The sequence below is a fragment of the Pelophylax lessonae genome (assembly GCF_965119305.1).
Source record: "Pelophylax lessonae genome assembly, chromosome: 1".
NCBI lineage: Eukaryota > Metazoa > Chordata > Amphibia > Anura > Ranidae > Pelophylax > Pelophylax lessonae.
In genome coordinates this window covers 625,801,227-625,823,893 of record NC_138768.1, presented here as the reverse complement: position 1 = coordinate 625,823,893, position 22,667 = coordinate 625,801,227, and the positions used below count along the sequence as shown (strand labels likewise).

At 41.0% G+C, this 22,667-nt stretch overlaps 1 protein-coding gene across 1 annotated transcript in view; it reads left to right on the top strand.

Moving 5' to 3' along the window:
- Positions 1 to 22,667, top strand: part of PRDM5 (PR/SET domain 5) — a 306,280-nt gene that overhangs the window by 100,566 nt on the left and 183,047 nt on the right. The window contains exons 8-10 of the mRNA XM_082253594.1: positions 6,035 to 6,114; positions 21,731 to 21,815; positions 22,284 to 22,441. Of these exons, the coding sequence (XP_082109720.1) occupies positions 6,035 to 6,114; positions 21,731 to 21,815; positions 22,284 to 22,441 (323 nt within the window). The remainder of the gene's footprint in view (positions 1 to 6,034; positions 6,115 to 21,730; positions 21,816 to 22,283; positions 22,442 to 22,667) is intronic.

The following is a 22,667-nucleotide window of genomic DNA, read 5'->3' as shown; positions in this document are numbered from 1 at the left end:
GGGGCCATCACCAGAAAAAATGTTTCTGTCATTAGGGCAAAAAAGAGTCCTCAAAACGTAACGTGTTCACGGCAGAGATATCATTATAGTATGGGTGAGAAAAATAAGTTAAAGATACGTGTGACTGATTTGCGCATATGGCTTACACTGGGCTTGATATACTAATTTAGCTTGCAGAGTGAACAGACTTTTTTCATTTAGTAAATCAAACCCCTGATTTAGACTTTTAAAATAATTTACCAGAGTTTGCAGTTTTAAAGTGGAAGTTCAGCTAACGCTAAAGCTACTCTCAGTTATATTCTAAACCTAATCTATCTAACCCCGCAAAGAAAAAAATTGCTATACCTACCTTTTCTGAAGCCGATCTGGTCCAGTCTCCAGTGGCAGGTGCTGTGTACAGACAGAAAGTCCACAACGGCTTGTAAATGCCTAGGAAGTGACGTCACTCATAGAGTTACTATGGGGCTTCCGCTGTCAGCTGCCTCTTCCGCACTGAAACTACCGCTGACAGCTCAGCATGAGACCGGACCAGAACGGCTGCAGAATAGCGATCTCTTCTTTACAGGGCTAGATAGATTAGGCTTAGAATGTGGCTGAGTAGGTTTAGCGTTCGATAGGTTTTTGCTGAAGTTCCACTTTAGGTATTATAGTTTGTAATGGGGCATTGTCTGGTAAATAATAATTACAAAAATTTAGTGAGGCTAAATGATAGAGTGAGTTCATGGTTATGCATTTGAGATCAGAGCCTTTGTTTGTAAATTTCCATTAATTACAGTGGGGAAAAATTTTTTTTGATCTCCTGCAGATTTTGTAAGGTTGCCCACTTGCCTTGTTGGCAAGTGCAGAGATAAGACATTTCTTATAATTGGTTACTAGGTTTGCACACATCTAGGGAGGGATCTTGGTCTGCTCTTCTTTAAAGTTTCAGCTCCTTCTATATATTTTCTATAGGATTAAGGTCTGGGGACCTTAATTTGCTTCTTCTTGAGCCACTCCTTTGCCGCCTTGGTGGTTCGTTTTGACTCATTGTCATGCTGGAAGACCCATCCATGACCAATCTTCAGTGTTCTGGCTGAGGGAAGAAGGTTCTCATCCAAGATTTTGCAATACATGGCCGCATCCATTGGTCCCTCAATGAGGCCAAGACGGGCTATACCTATTACAGAGAAACAGCCCCAATGCAGTGTTTTTCTATCCCTGTGCTTGACTGTAGGGGTGGTGTTCTTAGGCTAATAGTCAGCATTTTTCTTCAGATGGTCAGATGAGACCCAAATCAAGCTCTTTGGCATTAACTCGACTCTACACCCCTACAGTCAAGCACGGAGGTGGAAACATGATGCTTTGGGGCTGTTTCTCTGCTAAAGGTACAGGCCGACTTTGCTGCACTGTGGGGCCAATGGACAGAGTTATGTATTGTAACATCTTGGATGAAAACCTTTTTCTCTAAGCCAGAACACCGAAGATGGGTCGTGAATGGGTCTTCCAGTATGACAATGAACCGAAAGCTACTGCCAAGGCAACAAAGGAGTGGTTAACAAAGAAGCACATTAAGGTCACGGAGTGGTCTAGTCAGTCTCCAGACCCTAATCCCATCGAAAATTTATGGAGGGAGCTGAAGCTTCGAGTTGCCAAGAGACAGCCAAAAAACCTTAAGGATTTAGAGAAGGTCTGTAAAGAAGAGTGGACCAAAATTCCTCCTGAGATGTGTGCAAACCTGGTAACCAACTACAAGAAACGTCTTACCTCTGTGCTTGCCAACAAGGGTTTCTCCACCAAGTACTAAGTCATGTTTTGTTTGGGGATCAAATACCTATTTTGCTCACCGAACTACAACTTAATTTATAGCTTTTGTTTTATATTTTTTTTTCTGACTTTTTGGTTGATATTCTGTCTATATCATTTAAAATACACCTATGAAAAAAAATATAGGTCCTTAATTTCTTTGTAAGTGGGCAAACTTACAAAATCTGCAGGGGATCCCATAAATATTTTCCTTCCTGTATGTTCTGAGTGTTTCTGCAAATAAACATGGCCTGATATACTGTATAACTATGTCCCTAGAAAGGCAGTTGTCATATATAAAGATTGCAGGTGTCATAGGGACTCACTGCTGGTATACCTAAATATAGAAAATGTAGACCATCAAGGGGTCAAGAAAGTATCAGGACACAATAATACATCTACTGTATGTAATATTCTAAAGCATGCTGAATAAAAGAGGTCTAAGTAATAGGCATTGATAGAAACTTTGAGGTAATTTCATAATGTTTGAAAAGCTATTTTCTGCACTCATGTGACCCGTTTTCAGCTGACAGCAGGCTAAAGTCAGGCTAAAGCCTGAGCCAACCACTCCCACCCCCTCCGCAACTCAGCACTTCTGTGAATGCTTGAGAGGCAGAGGAGAGAGTCGGTGACTGAGAGTCTCAGCAATCTGCTCAGAGTGGAGGGGGAGAACTGAGCGTTCATCGGTGTTTGATCGCTCAGTTCTCACTGCAGAGTCTGTGGGGGACAGACACAGCATTGGATAAGTGCAGCATCCACCTAGGTAAGTATAAATGTTTTTTAACTCCTTGGCTCCGGCTGTTGCTGGCCCTTTAAGGGGTTTGCTATGCCTGGAGGTGGGACTTGTGGCCGCTGTGATTGGCTGTCATGGTGTTCACATGATTGGCCATGTAACCGGTCACTGTGCCGGAAGCATGCAAGGTGCGCACTCTCGGCACAGCACTGTCGGCACTAATGCACACAAATATGCGGTTGCTCAGTTCCAAGGCCTGGCCACAGAGAGGCTGCATATTTGTGTGCACTCAGCGCCAAGAGGTTAAACTTCATACTTCTCTTTTAAAGAAGGAAAGTAGCTTAGTGGTCCTGTAGATTTTACAGTAGATGCAATGGGATTGTTTATGAAGAGCAAGACTCACAAAAAGTAACATATCCATATATACGCAATTGAGCATAATTTTATAGTTTCTTAAGCATTCCATATAAACCTATACTAAGGAAGTTCATGTTGTGCTTGTTCATTTGATCTGCAAGATCTTACTGTTTTGAAGGTTGTCATAAAAGCATATGTTTTGTACAACAAACTAGGACAGCATCATAAAGCTTGACCTGCTGTCATGTTTAGCCCTTGACCTCATTCATGTAAAGATTTAGAAGTTTAGCCCATCTGCAGTTTTTACAGTCTTTCCTTTATGTGCTCCATAACTCCTTAAATATAGATATAATTATGTGTTCCTAATAACTATCCCAAGTTAACAGCAGGAAAATATAGAACTTCAGAAAACGTGCAGATTTTGCCTCCAGAAGGAGGTAATCTAAATAATTGCAGAAAGTTTTGAAGTGTTCTAAACATTTAAGGGGGCTCAGAAAGGCTGCTGTCATACCTAGGTAGGGCTCTATAAGTGTTTTTTGTCTGAGGATGATTCTATGTTTCAAGTGTAAGTTCACCTTCAGCAACATTTTTTGGCAACATTTGTAGAGTCCAGCTATTCTACAAAGGACAGGATGAAGGGACATTGAGGGGCCAGTGGTTTTTAAGGAGAGGCTCTCCTACAGCTGCTTGTGTAATGGGAGCAGGTGCAGCATTTGAAAAAGGAGGAGTTTTTGTATGTTCTGTTCAGGGGATGTAGAATTGCATAGGGGGATTTTTGGAAAATGTTGTTAAAGGTGAAATTACACTTTAAAGCCGGATTCCAGCAATCTGTTACTTTAAAATAGTTTGTTTGGATCAAGCTGGTCCAAACAAACCTTTACCTTCACTAACAAATGCACCCACTGGGAGCGCTGTATAAACTGTATGTAGCATCATCTACATATAGCGTACAGCACTGTGTTCTGCCTGCAGGATGGGGACTTCCTATCCCAGTCCAAAAATAGAAGAGAGTCAGGCGGAATGCTGCTCAGTCATTCATTGGAAGCTTTGTCATTTCTTAATGAGTGCAAAGTTTCCTCTGATTGGTCGAGGGAGAGATTGGGACGTTTCCTCCCACCTCTCCACCCCAGTTAAAGAAAGCTGGGATTTGGCTTAAATTCACTTACTGTCAACAGACTACCTCTTCTGGCTGTCTGTTTCAAGTTTCCACTACGCTTTGGTAACTTTAATGTTACTCTTTAAATGTCTCTGTTTGAGGTCAAGCCCCTGTGTTCTAGCGCTCAGCATCATACAGGAAATGCTTCCAACCTGAATCTTAAACCTGGAACACACTATGAGTTTTTTCTGTTCAACCCAGCGGGCTGAACGAAAATAAACCTGTCAGCTTCTGTCAGAGCCACTGTACGTACAGCAATCTCCCCCTGCTGAGCTGTTGTGTTCTGACAGGGGGAGCCAGTCAGCTGCTGGTTTTCCAGCATGCTCGTTCGACAGAAGCCAGCTGCCATATACACAGGCCGAATAAAAACTGTCTGATTTCCCCTGGCATTTGGCCTATGTAAACGGGGCTTTATTCACATCTTTTTTGCAGGTTGCAGTCATGCCTCCCCCCCCCCCCCCCACCCTGTCTCCCTTTCTTTTTTTGAGTCTTTATTACATTTCTCCAGTCTCTCCTGGTATGTTTTATTCTTCAGACTTTGCATGGATTCGGTGAATAAAAAAATTTCAATACTTAGCCAATGTATGCACAAGCTTTTGTTCACGGCTGGCTTTTTTCCAATTTGTTTTTTTTCTTCTACAAACATGGCATGGAACTACCAATGTTATTTTTTTTTTTTTCATGTTAATAGACCTGCATTTGCTAAACACACGGCAGGGAAATATACATTTACATATTTTCCCCCTTGTCTCGCTGTAGTGTGGCCTTACAAGTCTCTGTCTTTGCAAAAAATAAGTCATTTAAAACATTGTTTACAATAATTAGGTGGAGGTTCTCTAAATAATAAGGAACATATATGATCTTTAGCTTTGCTCTTTCTCACAGAACAGGGAAAGAAGAACTCACTGCAAGCTCACTGTATGTATCCTTCTTGGAGATGATTTTGGTGAATTCTGATGGAACAGTAATGCAGAACAGATTGGGTGCATATCTTTCCATGCATGATTCTTTATGAGACATTTACCTAATTATAGTGAGCATTATAATGGCTGAAGTCTTTTCTTCAGTCCCGTTTTGGGGGCCATTCATGGCTTAATGCTGAATAAAAACAAGTGACCCTTGCAGAAATTTGACATTTGTGGTAGATTAGCTATGTAAGGGTATATCGTAATGTAACCATTAACTAATCCTTCAATTTTGAATGGAAAATAGGTAACAGTAGTTACCGCAAAATTTATATTTATCAATCTAATAAAAAATAAGTTTGTGAAATGTCACAATGGCACATGACTCCTTAATGAGACATATGGCCTTCAGTATTTATGTTTTTTTTTATTATTGCTTTTTTTTGATCAAACCTGCACTTACCGAATATTTAACAACTACACAAAATTCAATTTTTCTAATCTTTATACACCTAATATATAACATGGTATGCTATCAAAATAACTGAAATATTAATAGTTTGATTATAAGATATATGCAGTGTCACTACATATAGAGTGAAAAAAAAGTACATAATATTACAGTGGTTATGTATAAAGGATTGTAACATTTTACCAAACACAGAAAGTTTAAACTATAATTAGGCTAATTTCCATTAAAAACATTATGCAAAGAACATTACAATCTGTTGAGATCTAAAATGTTGCAACTCATCTTATCACTATTTTAAATAAACAAACCCACTATTAGGGATGATGTTAGATGTTTCATCAATTATTGTATACATTGAGATGTTGGTACAATTTAGCCTAAACTTGTTAGATTGCAATTAGACTGTAATATGTATGTTTACAAAACCCCCAAAAAACGAATTAGTTCGCTTTCTGAATATTAGTATTTCACTATTCTCACCATTCCAGTTAACTGTCTAGAATGCACTTAAAACATTTGAACACCTGTTTTCTTCTTTGCTCCTGAAAATAGTGATATTAGTGAATATTAGAAACATGTGAATGCTGTCCATTTTTGTATGAAAAATTCATAAATACATTTATTTTCAGGAAACTCTAAGAAGAGGCTTATGTGTACCGTTTGTAACAAAAAGTGCTCCTCGTCAATCAACCTCCAAGAGCATCGAAAGGTCAGTTAATGAAGGCTTGGCACATGGCGGGTCTGAGTTGTAAAGATATAAGGTCAGGGATTACAAGTGTTGACAATTTACTGTCTTTTATGTTATTGGCTGGTGTTCATTGGCCCATAAAATGGTGGTCCTGTTTAGAGAAAGGTGTAGCAACTGACTCTTACAAACATTTTTATTCATTTTATAGACAGTCTCTCTTCAACAGTAGGCAGCATATTATATATACGTAAATAAGGTTAGTCTGTCATTTATCACTAAAAGAGTCCTGTAACATTCAGTTTATCTCCTTACTGAGAATTTGTATTCTAAAAAAGTTACTCTAACAGAATTGTGCAAAAATACCCTAAATGTACACTGAAGGCCAGTCATAATGTGTAAATTCTACTTTCGCAAAAGTATAGGAAGAGGCTCAAACTGCTTTCCTTAATTCTTCTAGCCTGGGAGTAGAAAAGTAAAAAGCATGACGCAAGTTTAGAAAGAAAAAAGAGCAAGTCAGTTTTTTATTACACTAAAACACTAATTTTTATTGTCCAGGCCTTTCGTGTACTTCTGTTTCGGAATCAGATGACTAGAAAGGCAATCTAGGCAGTAAGCTAGGATCTAGTGAGTACAATGAAGGTAGGGGTTCTAGGCCAGTTATTGAAGATAAATTAGACATTAGAAAGCCCTATACTTTGCAACCCAAGGCTCAGCAGTAACAATTGAAAACCCTAAATTTTATGTAAAAATAGTACTTACACAAAGCTCCTATTCAGCCCAGGACCTAAGGGTGTAGTTTGACATTCCTAAACGTTCCCATTGACCCAGCATAATGAGATCTCTTATGTGACTGAATCACCTGACTGCAGTATGCAGTGGGTCCTGTGCTGATCAGAAAGTCTAAATAAATAATATCAATTATCCAGGAAAAATCTATCCCAGCAGATTGACTTTCCCACCAAGTTGCCCATGAGATGCCATGGAAGAAGGCTACAGACCTACAAACGTACCCCAGTTTGACTATGAAGACACAAATAGGTTGATCATTCTTTGATGTCTGTGGACACCTTTAATCCAGCCCTGGGTGGAAAGTGTTAAATGTGATACTTGGAAGTCCCTAAGTTACTACTTGCGTGAGGTCTGATTTTGTGTTAAAGTGATTGTAATTTATTTATTTTTTAACAAATATGTCATACTTACCTGCTCTGTGCAATGTTTTTCACAGTTTAGCCCCGATCCTCTTCTTCTGAGGTCCCCCACTGTCACTCCTGGCTCCTCCTCTTCTCCGTTTGTCACTGTAGGAAACTGCTTCCTATGGTGGTACACAAGTGGGCTCTATCCCGAGCTGGACTGTGTGTGTCTATAGGCTTACAATATGCATTTCAGCCCTTCCCCGTGCTCCTTCATAACTGGATTTTGACAGCAACAGGAGCCGATGGCTTTCACTGCTCTCACAGAGTCCAGTGAGGAAGGAGAGAGAGAACAGTGCTGCTTCTCTTGGGCAAAGGTCTGGATCAAGATTGGGCTCAGGTAAGTATTTGGGGAGAGTGTGGGGGAGAGCTGACAAAAGAAGGTGTATTACCTTAATGAGGAAAATGCATTAGGGTAAAAAATCGTCAGCCTTTACAACCTCTTTTATTCTGTTCTTTGAACCATGATATGAGATCAATTGTAAAGGCAAACTCACTAATGAGATTTATGCTTTTCTGAAACAAAAACTAAACAAAACTGTACATTTTCAATATTTAACTATTTTACTGATGATCTGATAGAGGTTTCTTATGTTGTACACTGCTAAAAAAATTAAAGGAACACTTTGAAAACACATCAGATCTCAATGGGGAAAAATATTACGCTGGATATCTATACTGATATGGACTGGGTAATGTTTTAGGAATGAAAGGATACTACATCGTTTGATGGAAATGAAAATCATTAACCTACAGAGGGCCGAATTCAAAGACGCCCCGAAAATCAAAGTGAAAAAATGATGCAGCAGGCTAGTCCATTTTCTGAAATTTCACTGCAGCAACTCATAATGGTACTCAGTAGATTGTATTGCCCCCATGTGCTTATATGCATGCGTGACGACGTCAGAGCATGCTCCTAATGAAATGACAGATGGTGTCCTGGGGTATTTCCTCCCAGATCTGGACCAGGGCATCACTGAGCCCCTGAACAGACTGAGGTGCAACCTGGCAGCATCAGATGGACCAATATGTTCCAGAGGTGTTCTATTGGATTTAGGTCATGCGGGCATAGGGGCCTTTTAATGGTATCGATTCCTTAATCCTCCAGGAACTAGCTGTATACTCCCGCCACATAAGGCCGGCATTGTCGTGCACCAGGAGGAACCCAGGACCCACTGCAGCAGCGTAGGGTCTGACAATGGGTCCAAGGGTTTAATCCTGATACCTAATGGCAGTCAGGGTGCCATTGTCTAGCCTGTAGAGGTCTGTGTGTCCCTCCATGGATATGACTTCTCAGACCATCACTTACATGAAGCATAAAGTTCTCCACGGCTTCTCCAGACCCTTTCACGTTTGTCACATGTGCTCAGGGTGAACCTGCTCTCAACTGTGAAAAGCACAGGGTACCAGTGGTGGACCTGCCAATTCTGGTGTTCAGTGGCAAATGCCAATTGAGCTCCATGGTGCCGAGCAGTGAGCACAGGGCCCAGTAGAGGACGTCAGGCACTCAGGCCACCCTCATGAAGTATGTTTTTGATTGTTTGGTCAGAGACATTCACACCAGTGGCCTGCTGGAGGTCATTTTGTAGGGCTCTGGCAGTGCTCATCCTGTTCGTACTTGCACAAATGAGCAGATAGCGGTCCTGCTGATGGATTAAGGACCTTCTACAGCCCTGTCCAGCTCTCCTTTAGTAACTGCCTGTCTCATGGACACTCCTCCATGCTCTTGAGACCTTCTGGCAATGGCACATATTGATGTGCCATCCTGGAGATGTTGGACTGCCTGTGCAACCTCTATAGGGTCCAGGTATTACCTCATGCTATTAGTAGTGACACTGACCCTAACCAAATGCAAAACTAGTGAAAAACAGTCAGAAAAGATGAGTAGGGATGTCAGTGGCCTCAACCTGTCAAAACCATTCCTGTTTTGGGGGTCATCTCATTGTTGCTCATCTAGTGCACATGTTGTTAAATTCATTAACGCCAAAGCAGCTGAAACTGATTAACACCCTCCTCTGTTACTTACCTGACCAGATCAATATCCCAGGAGTTTAATTGACTTGATGCTATACTCTGATTAAAAGTGTTCCTTTAATGTTTTTGAGCAGTGTATATATGTTAATTTTCTTTAAAGTCTTTTTCAAATACTGCCTGGTAAATTACTTTCTAACCAGTCAGTAATGGGCTTCATGTGCAGCTGGATCACATAGCATTAGCATAGTTTTCTGCTGGTATAAAGTGTTTGCTTACAGATTTTGAGGCTCCTAAGTAAACTGGAAAGCAAACACAGAGGGTATAAACTGGCACATAGTTGTGTTTGTACCTGCACCTAATGTTGGTATCATATTTTTGCTTTATGGAAACTTTACTCTACCCCTATATTTTAGCCTACATAGTTGCCTACAATTAAAATGTAACGTTTCATAATATTTCCCTATCAAAGGAGTTATCCAGTATCACTCATGGAAGGGAAGAAGAAATTACACCACCTCTCTCTACCTCTTAGTATAGATTAGCATCTTTAGAACTTAATATAACAAACTTTTCTAGTTTTTAACCTTAATCTTACTATGCTACTATACCTAATAAATTAATTTTGGTTACTATTGTACTAATATCTAAGACATCCATTTAGGCTGTTGTTGGGTGCAACTTACCTGCAACTTACCTGGAGCAGGCGTTTTTGTCATAGCTGTATAGAACAGTAGCTTGTGGCAAAAAGGAAATCAGCCAATTACGTTGAAAAGCCTTTCCCTTAAGAGTTTTGCATCTTAAGCTTGAATGTCACCCATGTGCTTAAGGTACCTCATATGTCAAGGTAGAGAACACTCTTATTAGACTTGGAAATGTGGTTAAGTTGTACCACATGCTAACTGAGGAAATGTCATCCTTCTTTGTCAGTTTCCACAAAGTAGTCATCTAAGCAATGAAATGACAGGGTACATGTGGTCTAATCAAAGACTAGGTACATCATTTGAAAGAGAAAAAAGCTCTTGATGCATAGAGATCCACAGATGTCCAGCTGAATGCACACATGGTTAACTCATTTAGTATAAAGGTTATTAACTATGTCTGCATATTTTTAACATGAAATAAGTTTGAAATCGTTATGCAACTATATAGTAAAGTTTCAGACATTCAAGAGAATGCTATAATTTATTCTCTGTTACTAAGTACCCTTTCTTCATCATAGTATGCTTAAAATATCTTAACTTATCTTTATCGTAATAGACAATAACACTAAGGGGCTTATTTTTTATTTTTTTTTAAATGCATATCTGTTTTTTTTTTTTTTTTTTAAATCAAAACTGTATGTAAATTATTTATGTGTGAATAGGGCAAACTACAATGTCCTCAGGCTGTATTCTCTGCCAAATTAATGTTATTCATAGAAAAAAAAAAAAAACAGATAACATTCGCTCTGCAGATATTATAGCCTATAAACATTTGTTTTGCCCCATTTACACAGAATGAATTTACATGCAATTTTGATAGAGGAACAGCTATGCAAACTTTTAATAATTGAGCAGTTAGTAAAAACATTGAATCATTCAATTAATTTATACATTTTTTATGCTACAGTGCTCCAGATGATACATCCATGTGTAACTATTTTATTTATTGTTAGCTTTTTTTTTTTTTTAGCTTCTAAGGTTTTGTCCATGATATATATTATATTAGCAGAATACAAGGGATACAACTGACACTTTTCTTTAGAAGCAATTTAACCACTTAAGGACCAAGCCTATTTCTGACACATGTTGTTTACAAGTTAAAATCAGTGTTTTTTGCTAGAAAATTACTTATAACCCCCAAATATCACACATATATATATATATATATATATATATATATATATATATATATATATATATATGTTTTTTTTTGGCATGCGGTATTTGCGCAGCAGTCTTTCAAATGCAATTTTTTGGAAAAAATACATTTCACTGGATTTCAAAAGAAACTAAACAGTAAAGTTAGCCCATTTTTTTTGTATATTGTGAAAGATGATGTCACGCAGAGTAAATAGATACATGTTACGGTTTAAAATTGCACATACTCGTGGAATGATGACAAACTACGGTACCTAAAAATCTCTGTAGGCGACGCTTTAAAAATATTTTAATGGTTACCAGTTTAGAGTTACAGAGAGGGTCTTTTTCTAGAATTATTGCTCTCGCTCTGATGATCGCAGTGATACCTCTCGTGTGATTTGAACACCGTTTTCATTTGTGGGCGCAACTTATGTATGCATTTTCTTTGGTGCACGAGCTCACGGGGGCGCTTTAAATATTTTAATTTTTTTTTCTATTTATTTTATTTTCTATTTTTAACACTGTTTAAAAGAAAAAGCTGATTACTTTTATTGCTGTCTTAGGGAATGTAAACATCGCTTTTGACAGTAATAGGCAGTAAAAGATACTCTTTATGGAGGGATCTGGGGTCTAAAAGATCCCAGATCCCTGAACTGCACTTTAAAGTATTCAAAATGCAGAAATCAGCATTTTTGAATACTGGCACTTTTTTTAAACGTCGTGACATTGCTTCTGAGTTACATGGTCGTAGACCCCATCAAAGCCGAATCCGGCTTCGTTCGGGACTCCAAACAGCTGGCGAATGTGCTGCTGGGAAATGGCAGCTGGGATATGTTTCCATTTAGGCATATATTATAACAATGCCTGTTTAACTTATCCATAAATAGTATGGGGCTGATGATCAGTGGGATCCAAGCAAGAAAGGAAAGTTGTCACATGGTAATGATGTCACACCAGGAAATATGAAGTATGGAATGACAGGAGGAGAAAAGTATACTCAAAAGCATATGAATGTTGCTACATCACTCTTCACCAAACAGCTTATATAACAGCCTGCATATTGCTTTGTTTAGATCATACACTGCATTGTGCTACAGAAATGCAAGAGAGAGGTTTGCAACCTTCCACTTTGTGTGTTGTTTTGAAAAAGATGAAACTTTTTTCAGGTTTTTGTAGCTGATTGTTAATTCATTGGGGAGATTCAGTCTTACATTTTCTCCCTGTTACCTTAATGCAAGAAAAGAGGGGACCAGGAGTCACCAAGACAGGAAAGCACAGACAAAAATTAAAAATTATATATAATAATAAATAAATATTAACTTTTCCCTGCTCTACCAAAACAATATATTGCATTTTTCTCCCTTTTGTCCTTCCAACTCAGTTCCAGATGCAGCAAATAAATTGGTAGGAGTTTCTTGCACTTTTTTCCTTTCCCTCTATCCAAAGCAACACCAGAAAATGCTTAAGCTGGAGCTGGGTTTTAAAGAAAGAAGATGCCTTTTAAGTATATAATCTCACTATGGAATATTTTGTCATGTACTATATTTTTATAAAAGAGAGATTATATACTTTAAAAGGCATCGAAGGGAGGGATATAAAAAAATATCAACTTTAATAAGAATTAAATTAAAATTAAACAACCTAAACCCAATCATATGACAGTGATGTGGTATTGCTTACTAATGCACCATATGTGTGTTGGTGCGTTGCAGTAGTCATTGATTTTGAAAGGTACCCAAATGCACCACCACAATGCAGAAAAAAATGGCACCAAAAAATGCACCACTGTGCTACCTTGTTTACTGGTGTGTTGTGTTGGAAAAAAGGTGCAGGTACTTTTTGGATGCTTTGGTGTATTGACAGCCCTTTAAAAATGAATAGGCTGCCTTAAAGTGACTGTAAATGATCATCTTGTAAAACAACCAGTTTAAAATAGAAATGAAAGGCAAAACATTTATTTATAGATATGAAGATATATATATATATATATATATATATAAATGCCTTTTCTCTTTCGTTCATTGAAGGACACAGCTCCTGATCTTCATAACCATTGGGTTATACTGCCACCTACAGGAGTAGGACACTAGACAGAAAAAAAAGTCTGGTTACGCCTATGGGCAGTCCCAGGGGGTATACTCCCCCTCTCCGCTATAGGTGCTATAGGTGCTATAGGTTTTTTTCTGCTTAGTCAGGAGTAAGGACCTAGTTCCTTGCTGGGATCTCTTGTCCTGGCAATTTTTTCTTTTTAGATAGATGTTTTTCTCCTGTTTTTTTCCTGTGCGATCTACAATCAACTTCCGGACTGGGCGACGGGCTGGATAATTTAGATCCAGTGGTTACCCCAGTCTGGCAAACGAGCGTGCACAGACTTCAGCTCCACGCTAGGTCGGCCGCGACCTAGCCCCACTCGACAGGTGCTGGCGTGCAAGTTAAATGCCTTGCGAGGCCGCATACGACCCGAGTTGCAGCGTTTCTCCTGGCCGAATGCCCCCCCACTCTGGTGGCAAGGGGTTCTGTCTGGAGCAGTGCCCGTCTGGTTCCTGGTATGGTGAGTAGCTATCCCCCCTCTCCCCCTGGAGGGTTTTGGGGTGGACGAGGGCCCATTCCTTGGGATAGTCAGACCCACAGGTTCCCCTCCTTCCTGTCTGGCACCCCCTTCATCTGTCTCCCCATCCTTTCCCCCGTCCACTTAGGCTGGGGCTGTGTGGGTGGTCTGACCACCACCTGGGGTGGGGGCAGGACACTATGCTAGCAATAGGGGCGGGGGTGTACCACCGGTGACCGGAACGATCGGCTTTGCGGGGGCGGGTTTTACCTGGTGGGGGCTCCTGCCAGGGCCCCCAGTCCTGTCTGGGCCTGTCCTTGAGACCTAGGGTTCCCTCCAGGGTCCCTGGGAGCCCCGTGGGGGCTGTACAGAGCCCCCAATCTCTTGTAACCTGTGTGCTTCAATGCACGGTGGCTATGTTTGTGGTGGCTTGCCATTAAAAATAGTGGTGGCCATGACAATGGGGTCCTCTGTGCAGCGATTTTGGCGGTGAGAGCCCCTCCTCATCCCCTGGTGCTGACTCCTGGATACTTACGTTTCCTTATTGCCGCTCGTGCAATGCAGATTCTCCTGGTGGCTGTGGTGCCTGGTTTCTGTGGGATAGTGAAACTGGTGGGGTCTTCTCCCTCTCTGCTAAGAATCGATTGGTGCTCTGTGACTGGCAACCGGGTGGTGCTGCCAGCACCGTGGGGGTTGTCCCTTAGCTGTGTTTTACACTTTTTGTGGGGTCTCCCTGGTGACTCATGGAGTCTTTGGAGCACATCTCCCCACCTGATTTCCTCTCTGGGGCTGCGGGACCCTCCGGGTCCCATACATCTATTGATGCACTGTGGGCGGTCCTGGAGTCCCTTGTGTCCCGGGTGGAGGTGGTTTTTGGGCGACAGGCTGGCATAAAAGTGCCCCCCCAGCCTTCACCTGCCTCATCTGTCTCCTCAGATCCTGAATTTGATTCGGCCACCGCAGATGTGGGTCACCCTGCTGGGTTTGCGACCTTGTGCCCTGAATCTTCAGATAGTGAGGATGATTCCTCCATTTCTGCAACCGCGCACGAAAAGACGCTGGTGGACACACTGATTGTATCTGTGCTTGAGACTTTAAGTTGGAGGACGCAGCTGCGACTGCAACAGAGGCACAGGTTCCCTTTGGCACTCACAAGGCATCCACAGCGGCAAAGGAGTTCCCTTTCCCCTCCTGTTTTGACAGAATTGTCACTGAAGTGTGGGGACAACCGAAGAATTCCCTTGGGGTTCCTAAGCAAGTTTCTAGGCGATACCCCTATGAGGAGTCCCTTCTTTAGAAGTGGACTGTTCCACCGGTGGTGGACCCTCTGGTTTCCAGATCAAACAAGGCAACCATATTTCAGGTTTAAGAGTCCACGGCCTTTAGGGACCCGGTTGACAGGAAGGCAGAGGCTGTGGCCCGCAATTTGTACACCCTGGCTGGTTTGGCACTGAGGCTGATTTTAACCATTACCCTGGTGTCGCAGACTCTGACCCGAGTGGGCTAAGCTTTTAAACCGTGGCCTGGAGGGGGAGTAACTCCCCCCTGCCTTTTCTGAGCTGGCTGACGAGCTGGTCCAGGGACGGCAGTTTGTCTGTGATGTCTCTTTGGATGCGGCTCCCCTAGTGGCTCGGCTCTCTGTTTCAGTAGTGGTCCTTCGGCGTGTCTTTTGGTTCAAATGCTGGTCTGCAGACCAGACTTCTGAAAAGGCCTTGACTGATCTTTCCTTTCGAGGACACCGCCTGTTTGGTGCTACCCTGGATGACATCATTAAAGGTCTCACAGGGGGGAAGTGTACCTTTCTTCCGCAGGCTACTGAGGGCAAGGACCCTCTTTGTAGATGTAGGCCCGTCTTCTCGGCTCATAGGAAGTTGTTTCTTCCCTCAGGGTCGACTGACAAAGGATCGGATCCTTTCGGGGCCTCCTCTGGAGGATCCAAGCAAACTTTGTCTGGCAAGTCAAGTGCGGGTTCTCCAGACCCATGGACAAGGTCCCTTCAGGTGCCCTCTCACCCGTATCTGGGGTGGGGGACCATCTTCGCTGGTTCCTGGACACATGGACTCCCCTGGTATGAGGACAAATGGGTCCACGAGGTCTTTCGGTCTGGCTACAAGTTCGAGTTTGGTTCTTACCCTCCGGCAAGGTTCTTCCTTCCGACGTGCGACTGTCCACGGTCTGCTTACAGGCTTTTTTGGGGGCGTTGCAAGACCTTTTCTTTATGGATGATAGCCCCGGTTTCCGACTTCGGAAAGTTTTCAGGGGTTTTACTCAAACCTGTTTACAGTCCCCGGGAAGGAATGCAGGTGCATCCAATTCTGGACCTTAAGGCGCTGAACTGCTTTGTGCAGGTGCAGAAGTTCAGAATGGAGTCCGTTCGCACAGTGGTGGCTTCCCTGCATCAGGAGGATTTTCTTGCCTTCATCGACATCAAGGACGCCTACCTTCACATTCTAATATGTGTTGGTCTCCAGCACTTCCTCCGCTTTGCCGTGGGAGAGGAGCATTATCAGTTTGTGGCATTACCTTTTGGTCTCGCTTCTGGTTCCTCCCCTTGTATTGGACAGTGGTCACCACGGATGCCAGCCTGTCCGATTGGGGAGGCATCCTAGGCAAATATTCTGTTAAGGGGATCTGGACACTGGAGGAGTCCAGACTACTAATCAATGTCTTTGAACTCTGAGCAATCAGACTGTGCCTGGAACATTTGACGGGTCTTCTGCATGGTTATCTAGTGAGTATTCAATCAGATAAAGCCACGGCCGTGGCTTATGTCAGTCACCGGGGGGGCGTACAAGAAGTGTCCTGGCGGCTTTGGAGGTGGCCGGCATTCTAAGGTGGGCAGAGCGGTTCGTTACAACCCTCTCCACCGTATACATTCCCAGGGTGGAAAACTAGCAGGCGGAGTAACTCATTTGGCAGGCGTTGGACCAAGGGGAGTGGTCCCTTCATCCAGAGGTGTTTCATTGGTTGTGTCTCCAGTGGGGCATCCCCAAGGTGGAATGGTTGGCTTTCCAGCTCAACAGAATGGTGCAGAGGTTTGTGGCTCGGTCGACGATCCTCTAGCGGACACCACAGATGCGCTGGTGGCCCTGTGGGGTCAGTACCCCTCTTCTCAAGCTTCTGCCAAGACTTCTATGCAGGATCAAGGCAGAAGAGGTTCCTGTCATCTTAGTGACCCCAAACTGGCCTCGCCGGGCTTGATACACCTTATATATGTGGGTATGAGTCTCGCGCTTTCTTGAGGATTTTAGATGGGGGTACCCTTAATGCTGCATGTACCAGTTACTGTAAACCATACAGTTATAAAGTGGTGAGAGGGGGGGGGGGGTGCGTAACTCCTCCCCCGTGCGCGTTACGTCTGTGGGCAGGAGTTCTTCAGCGGGATCGGAGTAACATCGGACACCCACTCATTAAATACATCTAGCCTAACAACAGGACGCCAGGTACTATCACTAGGGAAGGGAGGAGGAAATGCCCCTCGCCCTGTCCACAGAGACACTCTGTCGACAGATAGGAGGCCGTGAAAGCTCCAATAGAAATGTCAACGCCAGCACAAGCCAGCTAGGAGACATCACCTGCTTTATAAGCAAATATGTAATGCAATTAAGGTCAAACTCAACATTCAAGCCAGCAGGGGTCAAAATGTGTGTTTGGTAAATCCAAAATGACTCCCTGCGGCTTAACTGTCGTATAAAATTGCCCCTCCTCCAATGTCGTGAAACCTTCTCTATACCCCAAAACTTGAGGCCATTAGGTTTCCGCTGATGGCAATTTCTAAAGTGTCTTGATACACTGCGATTGGTACAACCCTTCTTAATGTTGTTTATATGCTCCCCTATGCGTACATGCAGGGCCTTAGATGTCCTACCAATATACTGAAACCCGTACTCGCACTCAAGCATATAAACAACACCTTGGGTAGTGCAAGTGATAAAATCTTTAATGACCTAAGTTTCTTGTGTGACAAAGGAAGTAAATTCTTTCTGTTTTTAAGGCTGCAGATCTACCACATGCATAAAATCCCTTTAAAAAGGAGAAAAGCCTGTTATCCGACTTTTTTGGTGGGTCAACATAATGAGTGTGCCTTCCTAGAAATTAATTTTGGCCGCGATGGAAAGAGCGGGCCAAGCACTCAATCATGTTTGAGTATGGCCCAATATCTTGAGACAATCTGCTCACATTTTTTATGTTGGATATTGTAATCCAATATCATGCTATCATATATCATGAGTACCTGCTAGAATTGTATCCCTATCCATTATCTCATTACCAATCATAAGCTGATCATAACCCTTTTGTTGAAACCTGTTGGCCAACACCTGAGATTGGGAAAGGTAATCTTCCTCCGAAGAACATCTAATTGGCATGAATTGTCCCCTTGGTATATTACAGAGCCACAATTTATGATGGCAGGTATTAATAGGGATGTAGAAATTTCTACCAGTAGGTTTAAAAAAATTCTGGGTCTTAAATCAGACTTGTCAGGACAAGTCTGATCATTAGAAGAGAGCACATGAAGTTTCTAGCATAGCTAGAAAACTGACCACGATGTGCTCTCATGCTTAGTGTGGTCAGTTTTTATTAGGAAAGTAGAGGGACTGGCAGGAACACCAGGGATTTCACACACAGGAAGTAATACAAAGAGAACAGGATACCCTCTCATACAAGTGCATGGTATAGCAGACACATATCAGGAATATGAAGGAAACGCTTTAATGCAATGCACATAAACAAGCAATCATTAATGGAAAGCACAAGGGCAAACAGTTGTGAATGGGTTCCAAGCCAATGTACACAAAAAGGTAAACTCGCACTTGCTAGTGCAAACTTGCGCTACCCTGTTTTACTGTTTTCTGGTGGATGGATAAGTCTAGAATAATTTGTGTATCTATATCTACTTATTTTATATAATGTTATGCTAAACAGCTGAATATTTATCTAGTAGGTTGTTTTATGTATCTGCAGATGGTTGAGCTTAGCATTATATTTTAAGTAATCCAGCATGACAAAAACATTCTATTGCTTCAGAAATTCTTAACCACTTCCATACAGTGCAGTTACACCCCCTTCCTGCCCAGACCAATTTTCAGCTTTCAGTGCTCTCACACTTTTAATGATAATTACTCAGTCATGCAACACTTTACCCAATCAAAATTTTTATCATTTTTTTCACACAAATAGAGCTTTCTTTTGGTAGTATTTAATTACCAATGGGTTTTTTATTTTTTGCGATATAAGTGAAAAAAGAGCGACAATTTTGAAAAAAAGAAAAACATTTTGTTTTAGTTTCTATTATAAAATTTTGCAAATAAGTAATTTTCTTTCATAAATTTGGGTCAACATTTATACTACTACTACATATCTTTGGTAAAAATAACCCAAAATAGTGGTTATTATTTAGTCTGTGTGAACGTTATAGAGTCTACAAGCTTTGGTGCCAATCATTGAAAATTGATCACACCTAATCACACCTGATGTACTGACAGCCTATCTCATTTCTTGAGGCCCTGAAATGTCAGGACAGTAGAAATACCCCCCCAAATGACCCCTTTTTGGAAAGTAAACAGTCCAGGGTATTTAGTAAGAGGCATGGTGAGTTTTTTGAAGTTGTAATTTTTTCCCACAATTCTTGGGAAAATGAATTTTTCCCAGAATTTTATTAGAATAATACCAGTTAAAAATACATAAGTGACTTCTAATTAATCAGACCGCACGCCATCCACTCTCTGCACTATTACCATGTGTCTGCTGTTTGCTCTCTCATCATATTCACAATCCGGCAAGCGGATGGAGATGGCGTGTCACTCTGGTTTAGATGTCTGTGGTAGCCGTGTCCGTCAGCTGTACATGTTTCGTCATTATGTTGACGTCCTCGGAAGCTCAGGAAGCTCAGCTCGGAAGACATACGGTAATAGTGCAGAGAGTGGATAGCGTGCGGTCTGATTAATTAGAAGTCGCTTATGTATTTTTAACTAGTATTACTCTAATAAAATTCTGTGAACATATTATGCTATGTGGAGTCCCTTGTCTTTTGCCTGAGCTGTGTAGGAGGCACTGGCGCAAAGAATGTTACAGGCAGCGGACCCATAGGCTTGGGAGTCTTCCTGTATGCAGGCAATGGTTTTGTTGAAATAAGGCTCAAGTGTACTAATTGGTCCATTAAGCCCCCACCTTATCCACGGGGTGTATTTGGTGTTAAGAGGTTCCCACCACCGCTATCCTTCTGCATGCCTAAGAATGTATATGGACTGGTGCAAGGCATAGCACAGAAAACAGGACTGATTTGATAATTTGCACAGAGCACTGGAGCACTTGATATATGGTTTACAAATATGTGCACTTTAAATTGATATTGTTTACACACATATGCACTTTATAATATTATTAATTGATGACTAGTATTCACTACTGCTGCTAAGTGGTATATTTTTTGCACTTTATATATTGCACATTTTATTGACATTGTTATCCATATGGTATGATCATTTATATATTTATATTAATATGTATGATTGTAGTAGGACTATTTACACATAATAGGACTACTGCGCTGCTGGTTTTGGTGTTATAGCTTTTTCCGTATGGAGAAAGTGTAGCAGCTGCATTCTCCTTTAAAGAATTCACACACTATTCCATTACTTATTATTTATTTATTTAATAGATTAGCTCGGGTGCTTTTCACCTAATATATTTGTACAATTCCCTGATTTAAGTTGAATAAAGATCTTGAAAATTGTATATAAGGGTGCACAGTGCCATATATATGTAGTTACAAGACTGTGTGACATAATGTGTATATATATATATATATATATATATATATATATATATATATATATATATATAACAATACTGTTGCTTTCCTTCTGTGTGTAATTGGAATATTGCCATTCTACACACTGTTATGTGTCAAGTCAAATGGATGTGTCCAGCGAAGTTCATTTATGTGCAAAGGGAAGACTTAGGCTTTTTTTTACATCTTGGATTTTGATTTACCAGAGAGACTTACCATCTGGCCTACCAGAGCTGCCAGTATTGTGCAATTCAGGCCAGTAGGACAAAATTGTTCACTTATTGGTGTTCTAAATGTAAAACTAAAGTTTCTTTAGCAAATAATCCTCTTCTGCCTTAGATTTTCTCCCTGCTGGTCAGAATTTGTTTCGATATGTGTACAATGAGCCGTTCACATGCAGAACAGTGTATAGGCTTAGAATTGTTACATGCTGGGACATACAGTGTTATTATTATACAGGATTTATATAGCGCCAACAGTTTGTGCGGTGCTTTGCAATATAAAGTAAGTAATTCCTGTGTAATTGTGTACAGTACAGCAAAAAGCTCTTGGGGACCCAGAATTTTTTCACAATTTTGGCAGGCTATTTTTTAAAACAAAAAGAAATGCTTTATTAAAGTCAATTATAGAACACAATAGAAATCATGCATGGTACAATGCCTTACATATCCAGGGAGTGAACAACATAAAAACAGTCTACTGTTATAGATCCAGCAGTGACGGTGAAGTGCAACGAAGAGAAAAAAGGGTAAAATACGCAACTGAAGTTGTCAGCAAAGGAATGAGGAGGGGTAAGGGGATGGGGGAAAAAAGTGAGGGGGGGGTTTGTGGGGAAGCAGGGGGTGGGGAGGGGGGAGAAACAAGGGCCGGAATGCACAACCCATCTCATCACCCCTATGGAATTACCTATAGGCACATTAACCAGAGGGTTTAATTACACTTTAAATAGTATGTCCAGGGATTAACCAATGTATCTCCCGAATTCTGTCTCTCCCTGTAGAGCATGTCAAGGAGAATCCATGGGCCATTATAGTCACTATAGTTAATATTTAAAACACCATTCATCTGAACTATCAGTGTTATCATTCTTTTTTTATTGTCTCCTAAACTTATATACTGTATGTGCCTTTGTATTCATTTAATAGTTTGGTGTTTCATGTACTCAAAAACAAATGGCAATTATGCAGATCTTGAGAAAGCACATTGTTGTATAGAAGGACCTTCCAACACTAAACACTTACAGTGTGAACAGAGTCACATTTTTAATTATCATTAAACACTCGTTTTACAGGTTCATGAGGTCTATGAGTGTCAGGATTGTGACAAGAAATTTATTTCAGCTAACCAACTTAGAAGGCATATGATAACTCACTCAGGTAAAACAACCACCTCTGCATGTTTATTTTATGATTCAGGCAGTATTACATAACGTGCACATGTTGTGCTGTGTGTTAGTTTTTATGGATTAACATTTTAGAGTTGTAAGCAAGAAATCCAAATTTTGGAACATTTTTTATTCATTGTGTATTTTATTAAATGCATTGCACATATTCCAATGTATAATCTTGAAGCTAGCTTTCTTTGAAGTCCTTCTCTTTTGATTTAAGCTAGTTAATTCGATGTCGGTTTGAAAAGATTATTTTTAAGTCTGTGGCAATGTTTCGTTCTTCCATCCGTTATGAACTATCATGTTAGAAAGGGCATTAGATGCTTTTCTAATTGGTTAATCTTAATTGGACTGACTTAAATGCAACAGTCTCTATGGAGAGTACTCTGTTTGCCTTTCATCTTCTACCTCCCCTCCACTGAACTACAGATTAAATGTCTCCAATCATTTTCTGCAGAGAAGCGCCCCTACACCTGTGAGGTTTGCTGTAAGTCCTTCAAACGACTTGATCAAGTGACCGCTCACAAAATAATACACAGCGAGGACAAACCTTACCAGTGCAAGCTCTGTGGAAAAGGATTTGCCCACAGAAATGTTTACAAGAATCATAAAAAGGTAAACAACTAACGCTGGTGTTTGCAATGGCATTTTGCAAAACTTTCCACATTTTTTTATTGTTAAAGTGGACCTTTCATCTCTTTATAGCATCTTGTTGTCCAATATGTGGACAGACTTAACATATACCTGAACCTGTGTTAACTTTATATTATAGTTTTACAGTGGCCAATTTATAATAAGATCCTTGTTTTTTGCTTTCTTTCAAATATGTGTTACAAAAATG